Source organism: Dioscorea cayenensis, chromosome 24 (genome assembly GCF_009730915.1).
Source record: "Dioscorea cayenensis subsp. rotundata cultivar TDr96_F1 chromosome 24, TDr96_F1_v2_PseudoChromosome.rev07_lg8_w22 25.fasta, whole genome shotgun sequence".
In the NCBI taxonomy this organism is placed as follows: domain Eukaryota; kingdom Viridiplantae; phylum Streptophyta; class Magnoliopsida; order Dioscoreales; family Dioscoreaceae; genus Dioscorea; species Dioscorea cayenensis.
Genome location: NC_052494.1, coordinates 112600 through 132579, shown reverse-complemented (window position 1 = coordinate 132579; position 19980 = coordinate 112600). Strand labels below are relative to the sequence as shown.

General features: G+C 33.4%; 2 protein-coding genes across 5 annotated transcripts; one reads left to right on the top strand and one right to left on the bottom strand.

Moving 5' to 3' along the window:
* The first annotated feature begins 1639 nt into the window (after window positions 1–1639).
* LOC120252863 (protein kish-A-like) lies at window positions 1640–5895 on the top strand. Of its 2 annotated transcripts, none has more exons than XM_039261061.1 (5): window positions 1640–1731; window positions 2085–2201; window positions 2298–2404; window positions 4294–4328; window positions 5488–5895. In XM_039261061.1, exons 2-5 carry the CDS (start codon window positions 2199–2201, stop codon window positions 5559–5561), a joined length of 219 nt encoding a protein of 72 aa, XP_039116995.1. In that variant the 5' UTR covers window positions 1640–1731; window positions 2085–2198; the 3' UTR covers window positions 5562–5895. The 2 variants fall into 2 exon arrangements, with proteins under 2 accessions (XP_039116995.1, XP_039116996.1); XM_039261062.1 differs by having other exon boundaries at window positions 1657–1731; window positions 2051–2201.
* Window positions 5896–6602: 707 nt separating this feature from the next.
* LOC120252807 (WPP domain-associated protein-like) lies at window positions 6603–15078 on the bottom strand. Of its 3 annotated transcripts, none has more exons than XM_039260971.1 (7): window positions 14738–15078; window positions 14295–14639; window positions 11226–13482; window positions 9710–9836; window positions 8425–8526; window positions 7088–7167; window positions 6603–6950 (listed from the first exon to the last, which is right to left on the bottom strand). In XM_039260971.1, exons 3-6 carry the CDS (start codon window positions 13478–13480, stop codon window positions 7105–7107), a joined length of 2547 nt encoding a protein of 848 aa, XP_039116905.1. In that variant the 5' UTR covers window positions 13481–13482; window positions 14295–14639; window positions 14738–15078; the 3' UTR covers window positions 6603–6950; window positions 7088–7104. The 3 variants fall into 3 exon arrangements, with proteins under 3 accessions (XP_039116905.1, XP_039116907.1, XP_039116906.1); XM_039260973.1 differs by having other exon boundaries at window positions 11226–13474; XM_039260972.1 differs by having other exon boundaries at window positions 14295–14590.
* Between the last annotated feature and the right edge of the window lie 4902 nt (window positions 15079–19980).

Here is a 19980-nt window from a genome sequence, read left to right as displayed (position 1 = left end):
ATGTTCATGTCTTTAATTGGTTAACCTTTGCTAGTTTGTCAATATTTTCATTCTGAATGAAGTTTATATATATTTAGGGACAAAATCAGATTTTTTTTTTTATTGGTCTTTGACCTACTGGCTTTCTAAGAGCCCTGGACTCTAAACTAGTTCAGGGTGAAGTACTGGGAATCTTAACAAGGGAGTAAATCTCTCCCCGGGTGTTTTTTCTTTTTACATACACAAGTAGTTGAACTTGAAACCAGAAACCACTTGCTTAAGCGACTTGGATCAAACTCAATTGGTAAATCTACATTCCTTTAACAGGTTGTATCTGAGTGTTCCTATCTTGATTTAATTAAATGATCTTGTTGTTCTACATGTATATATGGTGAACTAAAAGGTGTAATACAGGTGTTTGTTGTAGCTGAAGAATCAAGTCTTGTTTGAATTTCCTATTAGCACTATCAATATGCATTGAAAGGAGCTTAAATCTATATATTACTCTTGTTTTAAAATAAATGTAGATGAATATTTCATTGCATAATTCAATTTCACACGTGTGTATATATATATATATTTATACCTTTAAATATATTAAAATTGTAATTTGATCTAAAGTTATGAATCTCTTTGCTTATTATTTTGGTAGGGCATAGTACATGCCATTCTTAAGCACTGTATTAATGTTAGAAAATTGGTAGCGAATATTAATGATACTTTTGTTAATAACTTTTGATAACTAACTCACTATCTTTCAAACATAATTTTATTTTATTTTATTTTATTTTTTTTTTTGGGGACAATTACTAGTGCTATCAACGGGTAGAGTTGGAGCTGAAGATTAATGAAACTTCTGTGTGAAATTTAAGATAGGGGTTATGCTAAGATTATATTTTTACCCCTTTGTATAAAAAATGATATTTTTTATAAGTAATTATTATTTATAAAATAATTATTATTTCAAATAACATTTTTACATTCCATACTTAGAATTTTTTAATTAATTTCTAATAATCTTTATTTTAAATAATTATTATTTATAAAATAATTAAATCATAAATATATATTTCATTATTATTAATTAATGTTTAATAAGGCCATAATAGTAATTTTTATGTTTCACAAAGACATAATAGTAATGTTGTGAGACCCAAGTTGATTTTTCAAACTCTTTTTTTTTTTTAATGTGAAGTGATTTATCATGGAAATGGTTGAAGATGGGAAAAAAATTTCAAATGTTTTCTCAATTTTGTGAGATAGAGATTATTATTTTTTTAAAAAAATTATGTGGTTTTTCTAGTTAAATTATTTTTTATTTGGCAAGATAAATTCATTATAAAAATTTGTCACATATAATTTCATTTGGTTTTTAGCCTGATTTTCAAATTAAATATCAATTTTGCTCTTGCCAAATAATGCAATTAACTATTTTTTTCTTTTTTTTTAAACTTTAAAAATCGCATAGTTTAAAAACAAAAAAAATTCCTATGTTCCCAATTTCGCAAAAATAAGAAATTACAAGGATTTTTTTTATTTAAATTTTCCATTCAAGATATATATATATATATATGAAGCAAATTATTTGTAAATCTAGGGGGTTTTATATTAAAATAAAACTGAGGGGGTTTTGTGAAAATTTCCCTTCTTCGTTGCCCTATTTGCTTCCTTCCAACCTCGTCTCTCGTCTTCCCACGAGAAGTCGGTGTTTGTGAGCACTTGTCACTCCTTCTCTTCTCCGCGCTGTCCCAGGTACGCTTTCCCTCTCTTTATCTTCTCCTCTCTTGCTCCAAAGGACCATTGACGTAGCCGAGCTTGAGTTCCCCTCGTTTACTGCGGGGTTTCGAGCTTAAACGAGCCGAGCTCCGGCAAAACACACTCAAAAATGATTTGTTCTTATAAATCTTCAATTTCTCCCATTTTGTTTTCCATCGTAGAGAAAAAAAGAGAAGAAATTGCAGTTGTTGGCTTCTTTATTTGAATTTATGTGAACTGTTGTCTTCTGATTGTGTAATTACATGAGATTTTAATTTAAAGAACTAATTTTTGCTTTTTTTCTCCTTTTTTAAAGTTTTTTTTAAAATAATATTTAGTTTAATTACCAGGTGATTGAAGTTTTAGAACTCGGCAAGCTGAGAACCCTCAAATCTCTGACCCGATCTGATCGCTCACCGCTTCTCCCGCTGCATTGATTCATCAATCAAGAAAAGAATCGCGTTATGGTAACGAATAAGATCCAAAATTTCTTCATTTTGTGCAGTCTTTTGTTTGATTTTGAGCATTGGATTGGAGATTGATGTTTGCTTTCATGGTGGCAGTCAGCACTCTTCAATTTCCATTCGTTCTTGACGGTGGTTCTGCTGGTGATCTGCACTTGCTCATACATCAAGATGCAGTTCCCCGCCATCCTGGAGCATCGAACTGGGTAATGTTCTTAGAATCATTTCAATGATCATCTCATTGTGTTAGGGTTCTTTCATGTTCTGTGGCTGATTAGAGGTTTTTTAGTCTTATAACTCTAGATTGGCCTAGGGCTTTGCATAAAGGTGTCTTTTTCCCCGGAGAACTCATGCAAAATTTGTCCTTTGATGTGTTTAAAACCTGGTAGACCAGAATTTTAGGTATTGAGTGTGAAAATCGGCTAGATAGATGATGAGATGTTCAAGGCTCAAGTTGGGAGGCATAATTAGATATCAGCCACTTGAAGTTCAAAGGAGACAAAAATCATTGATCAGTGGTATTGACTTGGTGGGATGACTGTGAAGAGCATCCTTATAGGACTATGAAGGGGATTCCTTTGGGAGTTGAATTGAGTTTTTAAGCCTCTGTTGTTCTATTCTATTGTTGAGCTGGATACAACAACATTTTATTTACAGTGTTTTGTTGTTTAGCCTTTTAATTTATTAGATAATACTGGTTGAGTTTAGCCTTTTCTAACGGTTTGGATTAATTTATGGGTCCAAAATTTTATGGTGATAAAAGAAAATACAATTATTAATTAATAATTAATGATATTTCCTTCAAACATTAGGTATTATGTTTTTTGCTTTATCAATATGATTTATTCATGTGAACCTGATAATTCTGCTTGTTCAATTTGCTTTTTTGCTATTATACTTGTGATGCGTTATAGTTTAAATCTGATCAGTCTAGTAACGCTTTATCACAATTTGAGGATTTTGCTTATCCTACTTTTAAAATTTGATGGACTTGTAGGATTTGGTCTTACTAAACATAATTTCCATTTAGGTATTTTTCACCACCATCTTATGTTTGGATTTTGGATTGTCAAAGACATGGTGTTAATTATCAAAGCAAATGCACCAATCTAAAGGTTTGAAGAGGACTCCAAAAAGTATGAGAGCCTTTCAGCTCGTACTGCTCACACTCCATGATCTTCACGGAAAGAAGGAGACTCGCGGGCTAAAAAAAAAAGAAAGTCCGAACTTGCTTGCAGGGACAGGCTTGACTCGCTTGCTGGCCTTAGATAAAAAAACTGCTGGAAGGATTTCAGTTCTCTTGTCAAGGAAAGAAAGACTAAGTAAAGGCAGACAATGAGGCGAAGATAGCAGACTGTTTTGTTCACGATCTAGATATGAATCTGGGGCATATTTCCACTAAACTATAGACTTCTGCTCCTAGTGTGCCAGATTATGTTGTCCATCCTTGAGGCCATTATGCCTGAAAAAGAAAAAGAGGCAAACCTCAATATTATGTGGTAATAATATTGGTACTTTAGAAGTAAGATTTTTTTTGTGTAACATCAGGTAAGTGGATAATTCTGCATCTAACACACTTTCTGTAGGCTGTGGAATTGCAAATTTGAATAAAGGAGTCTATTTTAGATTTAAAGAATTTCCTAGAATTAATTCATATGAAGTTTGAAACCATGGTGTTTTCGAGACCTTGCTAGACCCTGATTTGATTGGTTCTTAATATCGATCCTAACACGCCCGATAAAAATGTCATTTTTCTATAGAGCCATTATAATTATTTCCCATCGCTGCCATCATTCCCTCTTATAATATTGTTTGTGCTTGATTCTATTGTGTGAAGTTACACAATTGAATTTGGCAGAAAAGTCTAAACCATGTTTATGGGCACTCTGAAATCTTTGTGAAAATTAGTCAAAGTATAACATAGGTGAGCCACAATCCCTTATGAGGAAGTTCTAGGTAAATTGTTATGGCATATTTAAATCCTTAATGCCTTATATCATGCAGTGTGGCAAATGATCATAAAGCATGGAGCATACGAAATTTCCCTTTTCCTTTTTTCTTTTCTAGAAAGATAATAAAATTCACCTTTTTACAGGTTCCGTGGCTTCTTCTGGAAGGCAGCTAGAATTGGTATGTTATTTGGTTCAAAATTCAGGATAATTTATCTCTTTACAATAGATTATGGCACTTTTGTTTGCCTGTTTTGTGCAATTCTGGATGCTTTTTATGCTGTATGTTTGGATAATGGTACCACTTGAAATTAGGATTGTAGTGGGTAGATGGGAGATCAATTTGTAATAAGCTTAAGGATAGGGATCCAACAAGCACTTGCCGCACTGGGGGCCCACAAGCACCTGGTCCTCTCCTCATTCTATAAAGCCTGCCTCTTTTTTGCCAAATGCCTTCGCAATAATTTTTTTTATTGAAAATTAATAAATACTCCTTTTGTTAATTCAAAGGATTTAAAATAGAATAGGTCTTCCGACAAATTTCATATCACTGAACCCTGTATCTTACATTGTTGCTCCTGTCTTCCTAAGGAGTGGCATTTTTTTGTATCTGCAACATGATCACCATCATTTCGTCAACATGCATCTTTCTCAGATGTTTGTCAGAAAAGAAAAAGAACCTATCTAAGATGATATCTAATTTGACCCAATTCCTTTAGGCCTGTGAACAAACTGAGGAAGAATGTAATAAAGGAAGAGCATTCTTCTTTATTTTGAGAAATTTCTTGCGTGTCGTGCATTTTTTTGATTGATAATTGGGTCTGGCTGCTCATTCAACATGTTTAGGCTTTTAAGTAATAAGAAAAAGGTTTCTTTAGTCAATTATTCCGCCTCAAAGTGTTGAACGAATCTTTACTCAAGGCTAAGTAAGGCCTTCTGCAGAGCATGTCAGATTACTCTGACACAAGCAACCAGGTGATTATTCCAAGTGACAGTAAGAATTCCTTTTGGTCCACCATAATTGTTCCTGTGGCAAATAGTATGATAATGATTCATCGAAACAAAGCAATAGTAAAATATTAACCTAAACTTTACCGTCTTAGAGGAATCACATAATACATGGATAATAATGGATAATAACCAATACTGATAAGCGCTTCTGATTTTCGCAGATTCAAGTATAACATGGTAAGAAGTGTCAGGTAGTTTGGATGCTCTTCAGTTTGATGCTTATCTAGTTATACTTGAATGCCATGTTTACTGTTAATTGATTATTCATCATCTTTCATTTGGGACACCGTCACTTCTGGATTGGTACTAAAACTATAATGTTGATTCAGGTGAGAGATTAAGCCCATGGGTAGCCTTTGGATGCTTTGCAATGGGTGCATCTATGATCTTTTCCACATTCTGAGTTGATTCGGTTTGCTGCTGATGTACCCATCCCAGATCAAGTGCCTTGTTTTGACTGTTATTCTGCCTGGTCCTCAAACTGTAATTGGGATTTTTCTGTTGTTCATTGTTGGTATTTGATTCCTCTTTGCATATTATTTCGGTAGGGGAAAGAACACGCCATCCTTAAGCACTGTGATGTTAGAAAATTACTAAAATGAGGCGGAACTGAAGATTAATTAAACTTCTGAGTGAAGTTTAAAATGTTTTCTTGAAGAGAAAAGTATATATGTAAGCAAATAAACATTGTTTTTATTTATACAGTACTGAATATAAGCAGAAATAGCAATTGATCAGTTTTGCTGGTGCATATAAGCAAACAAACATTGCTTCTAAAGAGAGAAGTATAGGTTACTTTTGGTGTTTAGCATGCATAGAAGAACATTATGATGGAATTGTTTATCTTGTGCTCATGTATCCCTTTTTTTTTTGGTTGGTTTAGTGCATTGTTGTGGGCTTGTGGATTTGAACTCTGTTTTATGTTTTTATTGGAAATTATATTATGGTATGATGTTCTTGTTTGCATTGTGCTTGTTAGCTATTTGTTTAGTATTACCTATCATGGAATTTGAACTGTATTCTTTGTTGATCAGTGGAGATAAAATTATATTGTTGATCAGTGGCGAATGAATGGTTAGAATTAATTCGAAAATATATTTGTAGGTGAAATAATTACAATGTTTTGACTGCTACAGTAAAACACAGGTGGTTACTACATTATTGCTGTTGCTACAAGTAGCATCAGTATTTCTATAGCATTCATAATGAAAACTATATTAAAGTACTTTGAAAAAAAAAAATTAATTTTATCTCTAAATACCTTAATTCAGAACCACATTAGATTATGTAATACAAACATTAACACACCAAACTAAAATTAATTAAGAGATTTATTGACCTATGGAATCCAGATTACAAGTTACATGTTTCTCTGACTCACAAAACACATGTATGAAAATGTACAACATCAACCAATTCCAGCATAAATCAGTAAAACAAAATATTAAAAAAGAGCTTAATATACAACAATAAAGAATTTAATTATAAACAAAAATACAAAAGGCTAAGAAGATCTACACACTTGATCTTGATGGTTCTACTGTTTACATTGTGATGACGGCGATGATGAAGCTACTAAAAGAACAACTAAGTGTCATCTGAAAAGTCGAAGAAAATAGCATCAGATCTTTCACAAACTAAGAGTCATTAGAGTTTTGGTGCCGAAAATTCGGTATCTTTGCTAAACCTCTCTGATCAACAAATATGGTGATGTCGATTCCTTGAAAAATTCAGCCGATAATAATACTTGTTCAATAAATGCCTGCGTGGTGAAATAATGTATTCGGCCGCTCTGAAATGAAAAATTACACACTTCTGCATCACTATGCATTTGAAAGAGATCTTTCCGGCTCAATCGACAAGCGAAAATAGAGCGGTATCAAATTGCATTAAAGGTTATTTATGAACAAAATCATACCATTCAATTACCTGGAAGAAGAAAATTGTCACATTAATTTGGTGTTTTCCCCTTTTAATTCTCTCTGAACCAATTTTAAAATCTCCATCACCTGCGCAGAAGAGAAACTTAGTAAGATGCACTACCATAATCAGGAAAACTTATCCTGCAAATGTCTATTGAATTGAGAAACTACAACAAAACCAGGAAGACAAGTTCCTCAAGGAAAAACTTTGAGCCATATTTTGTGTGTTTTACAGGAAGATCTAATAAAAGGATGCTTTTCTCCGAGGTTTTTTAACTCTGTTGTTTCTGAATGGACAAAGAGTGCTCGAGTTACTAACGATCAAGTGATTTATTGGTATCCGAATCCTCGTTAGTTCGAATCCAGGTAAAGGCACATTTCTGGAAGTGTGAGCAATGATTGTGTGCGGGCCTTGCCCCCACTTGCTCCGCTAACTGCTAAGGCTTGTGCACGCCCCTTGCCTTTCTTAGCCGCTCATCTTGGAGCAAAAAAAAAAAAAATTTATTCGGTTGAAAGATAAAAGATATAAATCCTCAAGTGATAGAAATCTTCCATCATGGAAATCCTATTATTTTTGTCTGCACTGACAAAACAAGTTTGTAACCACTGTTGTGTTCCTACAATGTTATATGATCAACAATTTCTGGATTAGAACGGATGAATTAGGAGATTTGTTGGAGATTTTTGAAGTGGTGCAACTGACTACTGTCTTACACAAAAAACTTACAGCATTAACAAGTAGTGTTTATAACTTCCTGCTGCACAAATTTTAAAACAGTAACAAGTTTAAAAGTAAATTGAGAAAACTATCAAATTATGGAAATTATAGGGGACAAATAAAATATATAAAAAGTACATGACATTATGTTTCGATCTTCCTCAAGGTTTGCTGTGCAACAATTCATTATAATCCCATATCTAATTGGAGCAGTCACAAGAAACTAAGAACCTAATATTTCTTAGGTGAAAATTTTCATCACAATATGGATTAATACAGGTATATACAGCACATACACAAATGAAAAGGCAAGAAAAATCTTCCATCCATAGTCTCACCGAAGAATTGAAAAAAAAAAAAATGCTATGATTAACATTCAATTTAAACAATATCTAGGAGTTTAAGAACAGTAAATGTCATTGAGGCAACTTAAACATAATTTTCAGGGTTATAATCTGTTGCATCAATATGCAGAATTTACAATTTTTTAAAATTTCATTTCTAGCAGAATGCAAAATTTCCTCCTTTTTAGTTGGCAAGCATAAGACAAGATTCAACATAAGATGAGAAAGAAATGCAAAATGTCCAAACAAAAGCCGGAACAATCATAAACGAAGACTTCTTACCCCAGGATAATGCCGCAATACCGGAGAATAATGATCAAGTGCTATGTATATCTTTCCAAGAAGACTCAGGAGAGCATCAACCTCATCACCCAACAGATCAACCTTGATTCCAAATAAATAGAAAGTCACATCCTAAAATAATATAGCATAACTAAAAAATTAAATTAGTTTTATTATTAATATTAGAAAAGTTTTGTTATAACATGCCTTTACATAAGATGACTCAGAATTATTACTAACCATAGATGAAAGTCTGTTGAACTATAAACAAATCATGATTTTGTTTTTCTTTTTGCAACTAATCTAAAATCTGAAATTAATAATGAAAAGGACCAAAATATAAAATTTATGTAACCATAACATGCCTAATGAGGTCACAGATTCCTCACTCATTTGTTTAGCCCCATTTAGAATCCCTCATGAGTTGAAAATCTTAACTGGGTCATGATGTGGGTTAATTGACACACAATAAAATATAATTACAATTTTTGTCAGTTCCTCACAAAACTTATACTGTACCCATCTACCGAATTAAAAATCCAATTTTCATAGGGACTATCAAGAATGCATTCTCCTGCTTTTAAAATCACAGTAAGACCATGTTAACTATTGTTTCTAAAAAATCAATAAAAATGTAAGGGAATGGTGATCTTAGAAACAGAGTTCAATGAAAACCCGGTTAAAATCTTTCAATAAAGCATGTTCCATAGTAGTCACAACAATAGGGAGAAACAAAGGAAGATGACTGCCTATCTAATAGACTATCAAATGTCCAAGTTCTAGTGAGCAATTTCTACTCTCAAAATGTAATATTGTTTCTCAAAATTTAATATATAAGAAAATGATTGAACATGAAACAATTATGTCTTTCAAATTTCTAATATACTAAAAACTAGAAAGTTAAAATACAACTAAACAAAATATATTGCAAACATAATGATTAGCTTCAACCATGATATCTGTCTTACACTTGTTGCCATTTAAATGCATCAAAGATTGAAGTAACAGATTGATAAGAAAACTTAAGAAATGTTTAAGAGAAGAAAACAGAAAAGGTTGTTATATGAAGCTCCAAGTGTTACAGATTAGCTGCAGATAAAGAAAATTTGGCAGATAACTTGTGCATTAGATAACAGCTGGCCCCATCCTACAACTAGATCACTTGGGCTAAATCCAGCATTTAATTAAATGAAACTCATGACAAAGAAAACAAAGAAAATAGTTATCCCACAAAAGAAAGCAAAAAACCAAACAATAGAACCATAGTATGATTTGAAATTTCTACCTCAGCCTCAGCCTTTTGAAGGTTGGAATATCTTATGTCAAGCATTTTCTTGTACCATAATTCCTTTTTCTTAAGTGTGCCATACTGCCGCATAGTTGAATTGCATTGATGAGTCAGTACTTTCAACCTGCAAGTACAATGGTAGCATGCATTCAGGGTTCCTTCAATTGACAGTAAGTCCACACCAAAGGGAAGAAAAGAAAAAGCCTGGGAATAATTAGTTTTCTCCTTCAAAAATGAAATAAATTATATACACTTTACAGGACTCTAAGCAACAGCAATTTAACTCGAACATAGTTAATAAATTCAAACTACTGGAAATGGTTAAAATACTTGTCTGCAAAAATAGGAAATTGATTATATACCCCTATAAAAATGATATTTGCATGTATACCACTATAACTCATTTTTATTTGCTTGTAGATTCCTTCCACCAAAAATCAACTAAAAACTTTTGTTAAAAAAATATCATTTATCCTTGCACTTCATTCAGCTCAGGGAACAGAAAAGGAAAGCAAACAAGGATCAACCTGGGATATATAATCAAATATATTAGCAACAACTACCCACTTTTATAGGAGTATGCAAGCAATTTTCTCTAAATAAAAACTCTTGGGTATATTCAGACTAATCTCAGATTTCTTTAATTCGAAGAGAACTTCAACCATCAACTTCAGAGAAATTCCCAAAAATTCACAGAGCAATATTAATTACCGTATAATAGACCTGCTTTTTCTTCTGCTCATGATTAAGAACAAAAAAACACAAGCACATCAAATGTGCTCCTTTTAACTTTTATTCTCCCGCACATACCAGAAAGTTAGAATCAAGAGAGCATTGTTTATCAATCATCTTTGCGAGAGGGAATGAGAACATTACAAGGATTAAAGTAGAAGAATGTGTTCTATTGTCTACTTCAATGTATACTCTAATGTTTATAGCCTCTTTGCAAACTCTACCATACCATCTGATATTTGCTAGCCAGAGAGCATTACTCACAACGCAACAAACAGTACTTCAAGAACTTTTCACTAATTCTCTCATACCCTGTATAACACATCATAACTGAGAAAGGAAGCACGACTAAGACATGGTCACAACCTTGCAGATAACAAAAAACCATCATATAAAACTTAAATAAATTTGTATTGTCCTATAATGAGCAAGAATTAATATTTTATACGTTCATGAATGGTTACAGAACCCAGATCAGTTTCAAACCTGCTCTTCCTCAGCAACTCAACAAACAAGAAATAAAAGTCACAGAAACAATATGAAGTAGAACCTTAAATAATAGTATAATACTGCATCATTTCTTCTCATATGTTGGTTCTTTAATACAGCGAAACTTTTTTCTGAAAGTACTTCCAGACATTCAAATGTCAGCAAATCATATTTATTTATGTTAGATGTAGTCTTCAATCAATGAAGAGGGTATTTGAGACAAGGGCCAACTTTCTTATCCAAAATTAGCAAATCTAGAATTCTAGTGGTGTAAGAAACAGCAAATAAGTACCTAGATTTATTTTGTTCAATCTTTGCTTCCATCTTATTCTCAACATCGGCAACTTGTTCTGATAACTGCTTCAAAGAAACAATAACAGAATCCATCCGTTCTGCTTGCATTTCAGACGATGACAGTAACTTTTGCTTCTCTTTGATAATACTGTTAAGCACATTGTTCTGCTTCTGAGCTTCCTCTAAAACATCTGATGTGTTTTTAACTTTCTGATTCAAATTACTTACATCCATTTCATATCGGTCAATCTGCCGCAAAGCCTCATTCAGTCTGTTTTTTGTAGAATCCAATTCTATTGTTTTTTCTGAAATCAGCACCTCTTGCTTGCCAACTTTGTCTTTTAGAATGCAAAGTTCTTGACATAGCAAATCAAACCTCACCTTTTGTTGGTTCAGTGTTGAATCAGTTTCTACTTCAATCCTTTTCTTTTCTTCCATCAATACTGTCAGTGATGATACAACCTGCTTTAACTTTCCATTTTCATCATTTAACAAACAAATCGCCTTCTCCTTTTGGGAAATCACTTGTTGAAGTGAAATACTTTCGGTTTGATGCCTCACTACAATAGCCTTCATAGCAGACACACAATCATCAGCAAGTCCTCTAAATATGATGGAATCTATTTCTTGCACAATTTTGGCCTCAATCTCTATGTCATCTTGATTGCGTTCATGCTGAGTAATGAAATCTCTTAAAATAACCTTAGACAACTCATCTCTGATGGAAGTTTCAAAATTCACATCTTTTATATCACACTTGAGCTTCTTAATTTGCTTCAAAAGGCTGGCCTCTGCTGATGAGTGAAGTGTCATCTGGCTAGCTGTTTCTGAAACTTGCGACGATAAACATGAAACCTCCTTTCTTTTATCTCCAAGAAGACCTCTCAGGTGCTGATTTTCAGAATACAAGGCATCAATTCTTTCCTTCAAACTATGAAATTGATCATCATGAACCAAAGGAGACTTTTCTTCAACTTGAAGAATTCCATCCAGCTTCAGAATGATGTCTGGGATTTTCTTTCTCAAAAGTTCAAATTCCTTATCTTTCCTCAAATGTAAAGAACCCCTTTCCTTGAGAAATTCACGCTTGAGGCTGAACAATTCTTCTGTCTTTTCTTGCAAAGCCGAATCATGTTGTCTTCTCATCTTGATCATCTCAGTTTTGTAGTATACTATTACTTCTTCTTTTGTCATGCCTTTTATCTGGGGGGAATCAGCAACCTCTGACATGGTTTTCTCATATTCCTCAGATCTCTCCATCAGGATCAAGCCATTCTCCTCACAATTGGCATAGTGGTGATTCCCCAGTACCTTCCAATGAATATGGTCCTTCCTCTTCCCATTATTCCATTCCTCAAAAACATCAAGACTATTCTGTGAAAATAGTGAACCAGTTTCAGAGCTTAATAAGGACCTAGAGATGCCATCAAGCTCTTCCCGCATGAGAGCAAGCTCGCCAAGCTTTTCCTGCCACTTCTTGTTAAGATTGTTTATAACCCTACTCTGCTCCCATAGTTTTGTTTCAAATTTATCATAAATGTCTTTTATATAATCTTGAACCAACATGGCATTGACTTCATTCTGAAACTCATTTTCCCAATGAGAGTCCAACACGGAAACCATCAATGAACCAAATCCACAGCTGACTTGTTTGAAAACTGTTTCTATTGTTCTTTTCAAAGCATCAACTCTATCATCAATTTCAGTAACCACCTCATTGGCTTTTCCTGAACTCAAGCACTTTAAACTACCAAGATCATCTGTCAACCTATCAAGCTGTTTTTCAACTGCAATCCTCAAACCAATTAGCTGCTCATTATAATCTAGTTCTAACCTCAACTCTGATGAGCTTTTGTCCAGTCCTTCCGTCTCCATTATTCTTGGAAGTTTTGGCATCATCATGAATGGCCCCATTCTGTTACATTGAACAGCACCCGCTTCATAACATTTTAATCTGTCACTCAAAACTGCTACTTCTGCTTCCTTCAAAGCAATTCTCTGTGCAGCTTCCTCTGACACGGCATTCACCATTCCTTTAATAACAGAATCACCAACCATCCGCGAAACAGTCAGACGAGCACTAAGGTCATCCCAGTATGAATCCAAGTCATCTAAAAGGAACTTTTCATACAAAGCTGAATCATTCCCAAGAATATCACTCTCCTTAAAACTACTACTTGCAAGCATGGCGCCATCCACAGAATTACAGAGCCTTGAATTCAAAGCCTCTGAATCCTCCATTAACTCCTGCATAACTAACAGACATTACAGAAATGACCAAATTTAGTAGCAGAATAATTAAAATCAAGAACCGGGCAAATACAACACATATACTTGACAAACTGTAAAGATTTTCTGGAAACAATATAAGAGTTTGACAAAAATACAAAGAATTCAAAGTAAGACGCAACAAGTTGCAGATGAAAGCAAAAATCCCTTCTAACAGCACCAAACAAAAGGCAGACCTATCTACAATCCTCTTCCAAAATCAAGAAAGAAAACAAAATGCAAATCTACAGTCCAGATACTCTAACGAATGTTGTCCATCCACTCATTACCGCTATCCAGTAAGAACTAAGAAGACAGAAACCGCAAATAAAATAAAATAGCAAACATTTAAAAATCAAGAAACCCATAATTTTCGTACAAACAATAACATGCAAACTCTCGAAATCGGGAAGGAATTCATCAGCAAGTTCAAAGAATTCATAGTGGAACACATCAAGTTGGCTGTTTTAAGACAAAATCCCTAGAAACAGTACCAAATCACAAACAGACACATCTGCAATCCCCCACCAAATAACAACCAGCTTTTAAGAAATTTCGAAGTTTCACAAAGACTAAATACCGTACATCCATTTAAAGAACATTTAAAGAAGACCAAAGCAAAACCAATTCAATAAATACCAAAAAAATCAAGAAACCCACACTTCCAAGTTCCAACCCAAACTAAAACTAAAACAAAAAACCAAAACTCAAAGCGGAGAACAAAAAGGAAAAGGCTCATATCACAATCGGAAAACAGTGAATTCAACCGAACAATTGGAAACAAGAACCAAGCACTTACCAAACGAAAACAAGAACACTTTTCCCGCCACAGCAAATTTTTCAGCCAAACATAGAATTTAGGCTTCTAGAGCAACCTTCTTTTTTTTTTTCCCGCGCAACACAACTTCCTTCTCTCTCCCCACAATTCCACGCACCCAAAGCAAAAGGCGAGACCTTTTTCACTCCCTTCCCCTATTAAATCCCTCTTGCCTCTTCAGGTGAATTGTCAGGAGCTTTTAGGGTTCCAGAATTGAAGATAGGGTGCTCCAAGGGAGGAGGAAAGAGAATAAAAGAAGAAGGTCTTCACTTGCGGTCCTAGAGAGAAAGAGACAGACACAAAATTCAAGCAAAAAATCCAACAAAGCTGCAAAACAAAGAATTCAACAAAACAATTCAAGCGAGAAAAACAAACAAACAAAACGGCAAAACAAAGAATTCAACAAACCAAAAACCCAAACTCACGAATCAGATCCAGTGCAACAGCAACCCACTAGGGCAACCAACCATTTTCCCGCCCAAGACCACGGCTTTCTCTCTCTCCCCCCTTCATCCAAAACAACCGAAGCAAAAAAGCGAGATCTTTTCCGCTCTTTTTCTCTACGCAAAACTTAAAAAAAAAACCTCTCTTTCTCTTTCCATCCCATCCTCCTGTGCGTTGTCAGCGCCTTTCTAGGGTTCCGAGCAATGGATTCATACAGCGAAGCTCGCAGAAAGGATCGAAAAGGGACTCCAATTCAGAGAAAAGGGACACAGAGAGAGAGAGAGAAGGGAACAGAGACAAAGAGAGTGTCAGAGAAAAACAGCGAAAGAATACAAGACTGTAATTAAGGAAGAGAGAACAGTCCAAACTAAGTACATCGTCATCACGTGCGTTCCACATTACTAATTTTCCTTTTTTGAATTAATTAATTAAAAAAAAAGAGAAAATATAGGATTCTTATGTTGGATTAAATTGGATGCTTGAAATTTAGAATTTTTGTAAAATTTATTTTTTTTATTAATTGAAAGTATAGATACTTAAGCCGTCAACTCTCTTTTAATATAGCAATCAAGAGTTGGTAATTTGTCCACATTTATAAAAAAAAATTAAAATTTTTATAATTATAGATATATATATATATATACATATATTTATTGGTAAGTAATGGTTTATTAATTTATTGATAATTTTGGGATTCTTATATTGGATTAAATTTGATACTTGAAATTTTTTTATTTTTTTTATTTTTTTTATTAATTAAAAAATATATAATTTCTGGCTTGCTCATATTTATAAAAAAGTAAAAATTTTATTCTATAATTATATATATATATATATGCATAGATTTATTAGTAATTAATAATTTACTATATTGGGAAATGTAATATTTATTTTCTATATGCTTGGTAAATTAGATGCTTAAAATTTGAAATTTGACGGTGGAGAGTGGCTGTTGAAATTTGGTAAATTTTTATTTTTATTTTTATTAATTGAAAATATAATTTATATTTCTGGAAATTGCTAAAAACACCCTCAAAATTTGCAATATGCACAAATTCTCCCCTTAAATTTGGCTATCCATAAAAACCCATTCCTTTTTGAATACAATGATTTTTTAAACCCCCAAAACATCTAACAGTGATTGATAGAGTTAATTTGGAATTTTTTGGACGAAATTGTCCCTCGCGTGGGAAGTTGTGGCAAGTGTAACAGGGTTTGACTATAATGCCCTTGGGTGCAATGAGTTTCTATTTAAAAATGAGGCTTCTATTTAAAATATGAGGTATGAGGTTCTGTTTAAAAAATGAGTTTTCTGTTTAAAAAAATGAGTTTTCTGTTTAAGAAATGAGTTTTTTTGTTAAAAAAATGAGGTTTCTGTTTAAAAAAATAAGGTCTCTGTTTAAGAAATGAGATTTTTGTTTAAAAAAATTAAGTCTCTGTTTAAGAAATGAGTCTTTTGGGGTGTATTTATCACCCCCAAAATCTCTTTATTGCAGTTGGGTTGGGTCAGTGAGACAAAGCATGCGGCTCACAATCACAGTCACGTTGCATGAAAAATGGGATTTCGAACCCTAGAATTTTGATCTCCACCTCGATCTAGATCTCGATCTTGCCAGAGAAAAAGGTGCAACCTTTCGATGCATTTGCTCGACAACGAGGAGGCGTGCGGTCTTCCAGGGTCGGCGGCGAAGAAGATGAAAAAGATGAGGTCGGCGACGAGAAGGCGATGAAGGCGAAGGCAGCAGGGCGAGATCGAACCCTCATCGGTGCCGCTTCCTCCATCCGTTCACGTCGCTGACTTAGGCGCATGGATCGAACCCGGAATGATCCATGTTGCGATCTCCATGATCGAGAATGGTTCAGATTCGAGTTCGACCCAGTCTTATCCGAAGCGTCGCCAGAAGACCTCACCACTCCGTGGCCGAGGAGCGTCGCTCAGCCGGATCGCCAGCGCAGAAAAAGATTTCTCCTTTAAGACCACACCGAGCGGGCCAGCCGAGATCGCTCGCTGAGATCACGGAGCTCGGCGCTCGAGGGTTCGCGCGAGATCGTGATGATGAGATCTCGATGTCCCTACTCAGTGAGGGTTTCTGTTTAAAAAAATGAGGGTCTCTGTTTAAAAAAATAAAGCTCTACTGTTTAAGAAATGAGTTCTCTGTTTATATGCTTGTTTGTCTTTTGTTTAACTATCGATGTTTCTGTTTAATATATTGCGTTTTACGTTTAAAAAAAGTGATTAAATATCGTTGTTTCTATTTAAATATGTCAGTGGCCAAGATTAATTGGTTTTTATATCCGGGATTAATTTATCACGTAAATATTTGTTTTTACTGTTTAAATATTAATGTTTTTGTTTAAAAAAATGAGTTTTATATTTAAAAAATGGGGTTTATGTTTAAGAAATGAGTTTTTGTTTAAGAAATGAGGGTTTTCGTTTAAAAAAATGAACTCTACATTTTAAGAAATGAGTTCTCATTTAAAAATGAGATTTCTTTGTTTAAGAAATGAGTACATGCGAAAAAGGAATCTGAAAAGAATGAAAAAAATGTGTCTGAAAAGGTTTAAGAGCGATGATGGAATTTCATAATCGAGGGGGTAAAAGGAGTGAAACAAATAAAGGAAGGGGTTATACGAGGTATGCTAAAACTCACGATGTACATTTGGGAAGTTTTGAAATTATCGAGGTGTAAACAGTAATTTTCCCTTTATATTTTTATATTTTTACTATTTTGTGAATTTTAATATTTTAAATAAATTATAATTTGTTTTAAATTTTAGTAAAAAATATTATATGATGATTAAATATTTATGACGATCAAAACTATTAAATTGATTTGATAATGATATAACTATAATGAGCTTTAATGATGAAAATTATTAGATTTTTAAGATTATTTGTGTATCTATAAAAGGTCTTAATGATGAACATTATCTAGTGAATGAAATAATTATATATATACAATAAATTTATTTGGTCAAAATTATTAGATTTATAAGATAATAATTATATATCTATAAAAAGCTTTTGATGATGAAATTATTAGAATTATTATTATTCCAAACTAAGTACAATCTCGTCGTCAGTGGTCACATGCATTTCACGTGGATTAAGTTAACGTTTTACAATGATTTTCTTTTTTTATTTTCACGTGGAGAGCAATTAGTTTTTTTTTAATTATTATTTTTTTATTTTCAACAACCTCAAAAGACCAATTTTAAAATTACACTACCAGTATTTTTTTATTTTAAAAATATTTTTTAAATGAGAAATAATTATGATTCCATTTTTTTAAAATTACTGATATACCCTGCTTTCTCTTTTGCTTTTTTTTTTAAAAAACTTTTCGGGCAATGAATCAAAGCATGCAGGAATTTTTATTTATTATAATAGATTAAATATTTTAAATTTATGAATTTTTCTGCTTAATCTCAACTAATTTTTTATAGTTTAAAATAATAAATTCAACTAAATCAATTCAATATTTATTTTTAACTCATGTTTTTTTACTTTATTTTATTTAATATCATATTTTATTATTAGAAACGGTGCACAATTTTTTACAAGACTAATCTAGCCGAGTAATAAATATACAATATAATCATTTTTAAAATAAATATAAATAAAATTTAATTATAATTAAACAAATTAAAGATCCAATTTTAAAATTTGGCCTCAGCTCTTTACTTACCTTCAACTGTGGATCTTTATCTGCATAGCTTATCAAGTGCATGCAAGTCCACCTCTTTTAGGGGTAAAATTAGAATTTCACACTCTAAGTTGGAATTTTTTTTTTCCAGTTATCCTTGAAAAATGGGAGATACAGAAGATATTTAAAAAGTGTCATGATTTGCATGTCCTTTATTAGTCACATATATATATTATAGTGATTAGGTTTGTTGGTGATTAGAAATTTACAATAGTGGAAACACATGCATTTTCACTTCTCCCAATTTGATAATCTCTTGTCCAAAACACCCAAGAGTGTCATCCCTTGCTTGTCTCTTCTTTTAAATAGTCCCATCAACTTTTTTTTTTTTATTGAAATTAAAAAGTTTGCAGATCTAAGAACATGTAGTGAGCTACTCTATTTACAGATCTAAGAAGATGAGAGAAAATTACACCAGTGATCTGGTTAATTAAGTCTAAACAATCACTGATAATCAAGCCAAACAGGGAATCATCTAAACTATTAGAGCCCAAAGCTTGCCCCACAGTTAAGGCATCAGATTCAATTTGGATCATCGATTATCCATTACTCTTAATCCATTGTAGCACTTCTCGAACACACATGGCCTCCGCAACCGTCGGATCGGGAAGCCCAAAGAACAATAAGGACCAAGCACCAAGGATGCGCCATTTGTGGTCTTGAATCACCTAAGCCAAGCCCGTATTGCCTTGCAAACAGAATCTTGCTGTGTCACAATTGATTTTAAGATACCTAGGGGGTGGTTTCTCCCAATGTTGCGTCGAAACAGAAGCAGATGGTGAGTTGGACTTCCATTTTAGCTTTAGTGACGAAGCAATTGACCACTGTGTTGTCAAAAGATCGCACAAAGCGTCCCATCAACTCTTTAAATATATCACCGACATGATCTAACCCTCTTCCACCATCCTTAGATCCATCGAATATATTTATGTCCAAATCCAAAATCTAAGGTTTTTTTTAGCTCTATCTTGCATTATGTACTATTGACGATGTTTCTCCCATTGAAACAATATATTTCATGGTTACTAGTAAAATCTATAGTGGCATCAGACCATGGCTAACGAGTTCAATGTACTATTATGGAATGGCATTTTCCCAATCTCTACCTCTATGAATGTGGTTGGTTGTAATTGGGTGTTCAAGATTAAGAGGCATTGAGATAGGTCAATAGAGCGATATAAGGCTCGGCTAGTTGCCAAAGGATTCCACCAACAACCAAGAGTGGATTATGATGATACTTTCAGCCTTGTCAAACATACGACAATCTAGACCATTCTTGCACTTGTCATCTCCCACGGTTGTTTAATTCGATAAGTTGATGTTCACAACGTCTTTTTACATGTCCCAACCATCTACGTTCACCGACTCATTTCATTCAGACCATATTTGCCTCCTACATTGCTTTTTGTATGGCCCTAGGCATCCTAGGCCTAGTCTCATCACCTCTCTCAGGATATTATCAAGATATAAATATCAAAATGGTCCATCTATTTTTTATTTTCCGCCCTTTTAGTCCC

Bases quoted from the DNA above. Each gene is read 5' to 3' on its own strand.
- LOC120252863 (XM_039261061.1), top strand. The intron at 2,405-4,293 runs GTAATGTTCTTA...ACCTTTTTACAG, and splicing joins ATCCTGGAGCATCGAACTGG to GTTCCGTGGCTTCTTCTGGA. The intron at 4,329-5,487 runs GTATGTTATTTG...ATGTTGATTCAG, and splicing joins CTGGAAGGCAGCTAGAATTG to GTGAGAGATTAAGCCCATGG.
- LOC120252807 (XM_039260971.1), bottom strand. From the start codon at position 13,480: ATGCAGGAGTTAATGGAGGATTCAGAGGCTTTGAATTCAAGGCTCTGT. The intron at 9,837-11,225 runs GTACTTATTTGC...TTGTACTTGCAG, and splicing joins ATTGAACAAAATAAATCTAG to GTTGAAAGTACTGACTCATC. The intron at 7,168-8,424 runs GTAAGAAGTCTT...TCTTCTGCGCAG, and splicing joins TATTGCGGCATTATCCTGGG to GTGATGGAGATTTTAAAATT.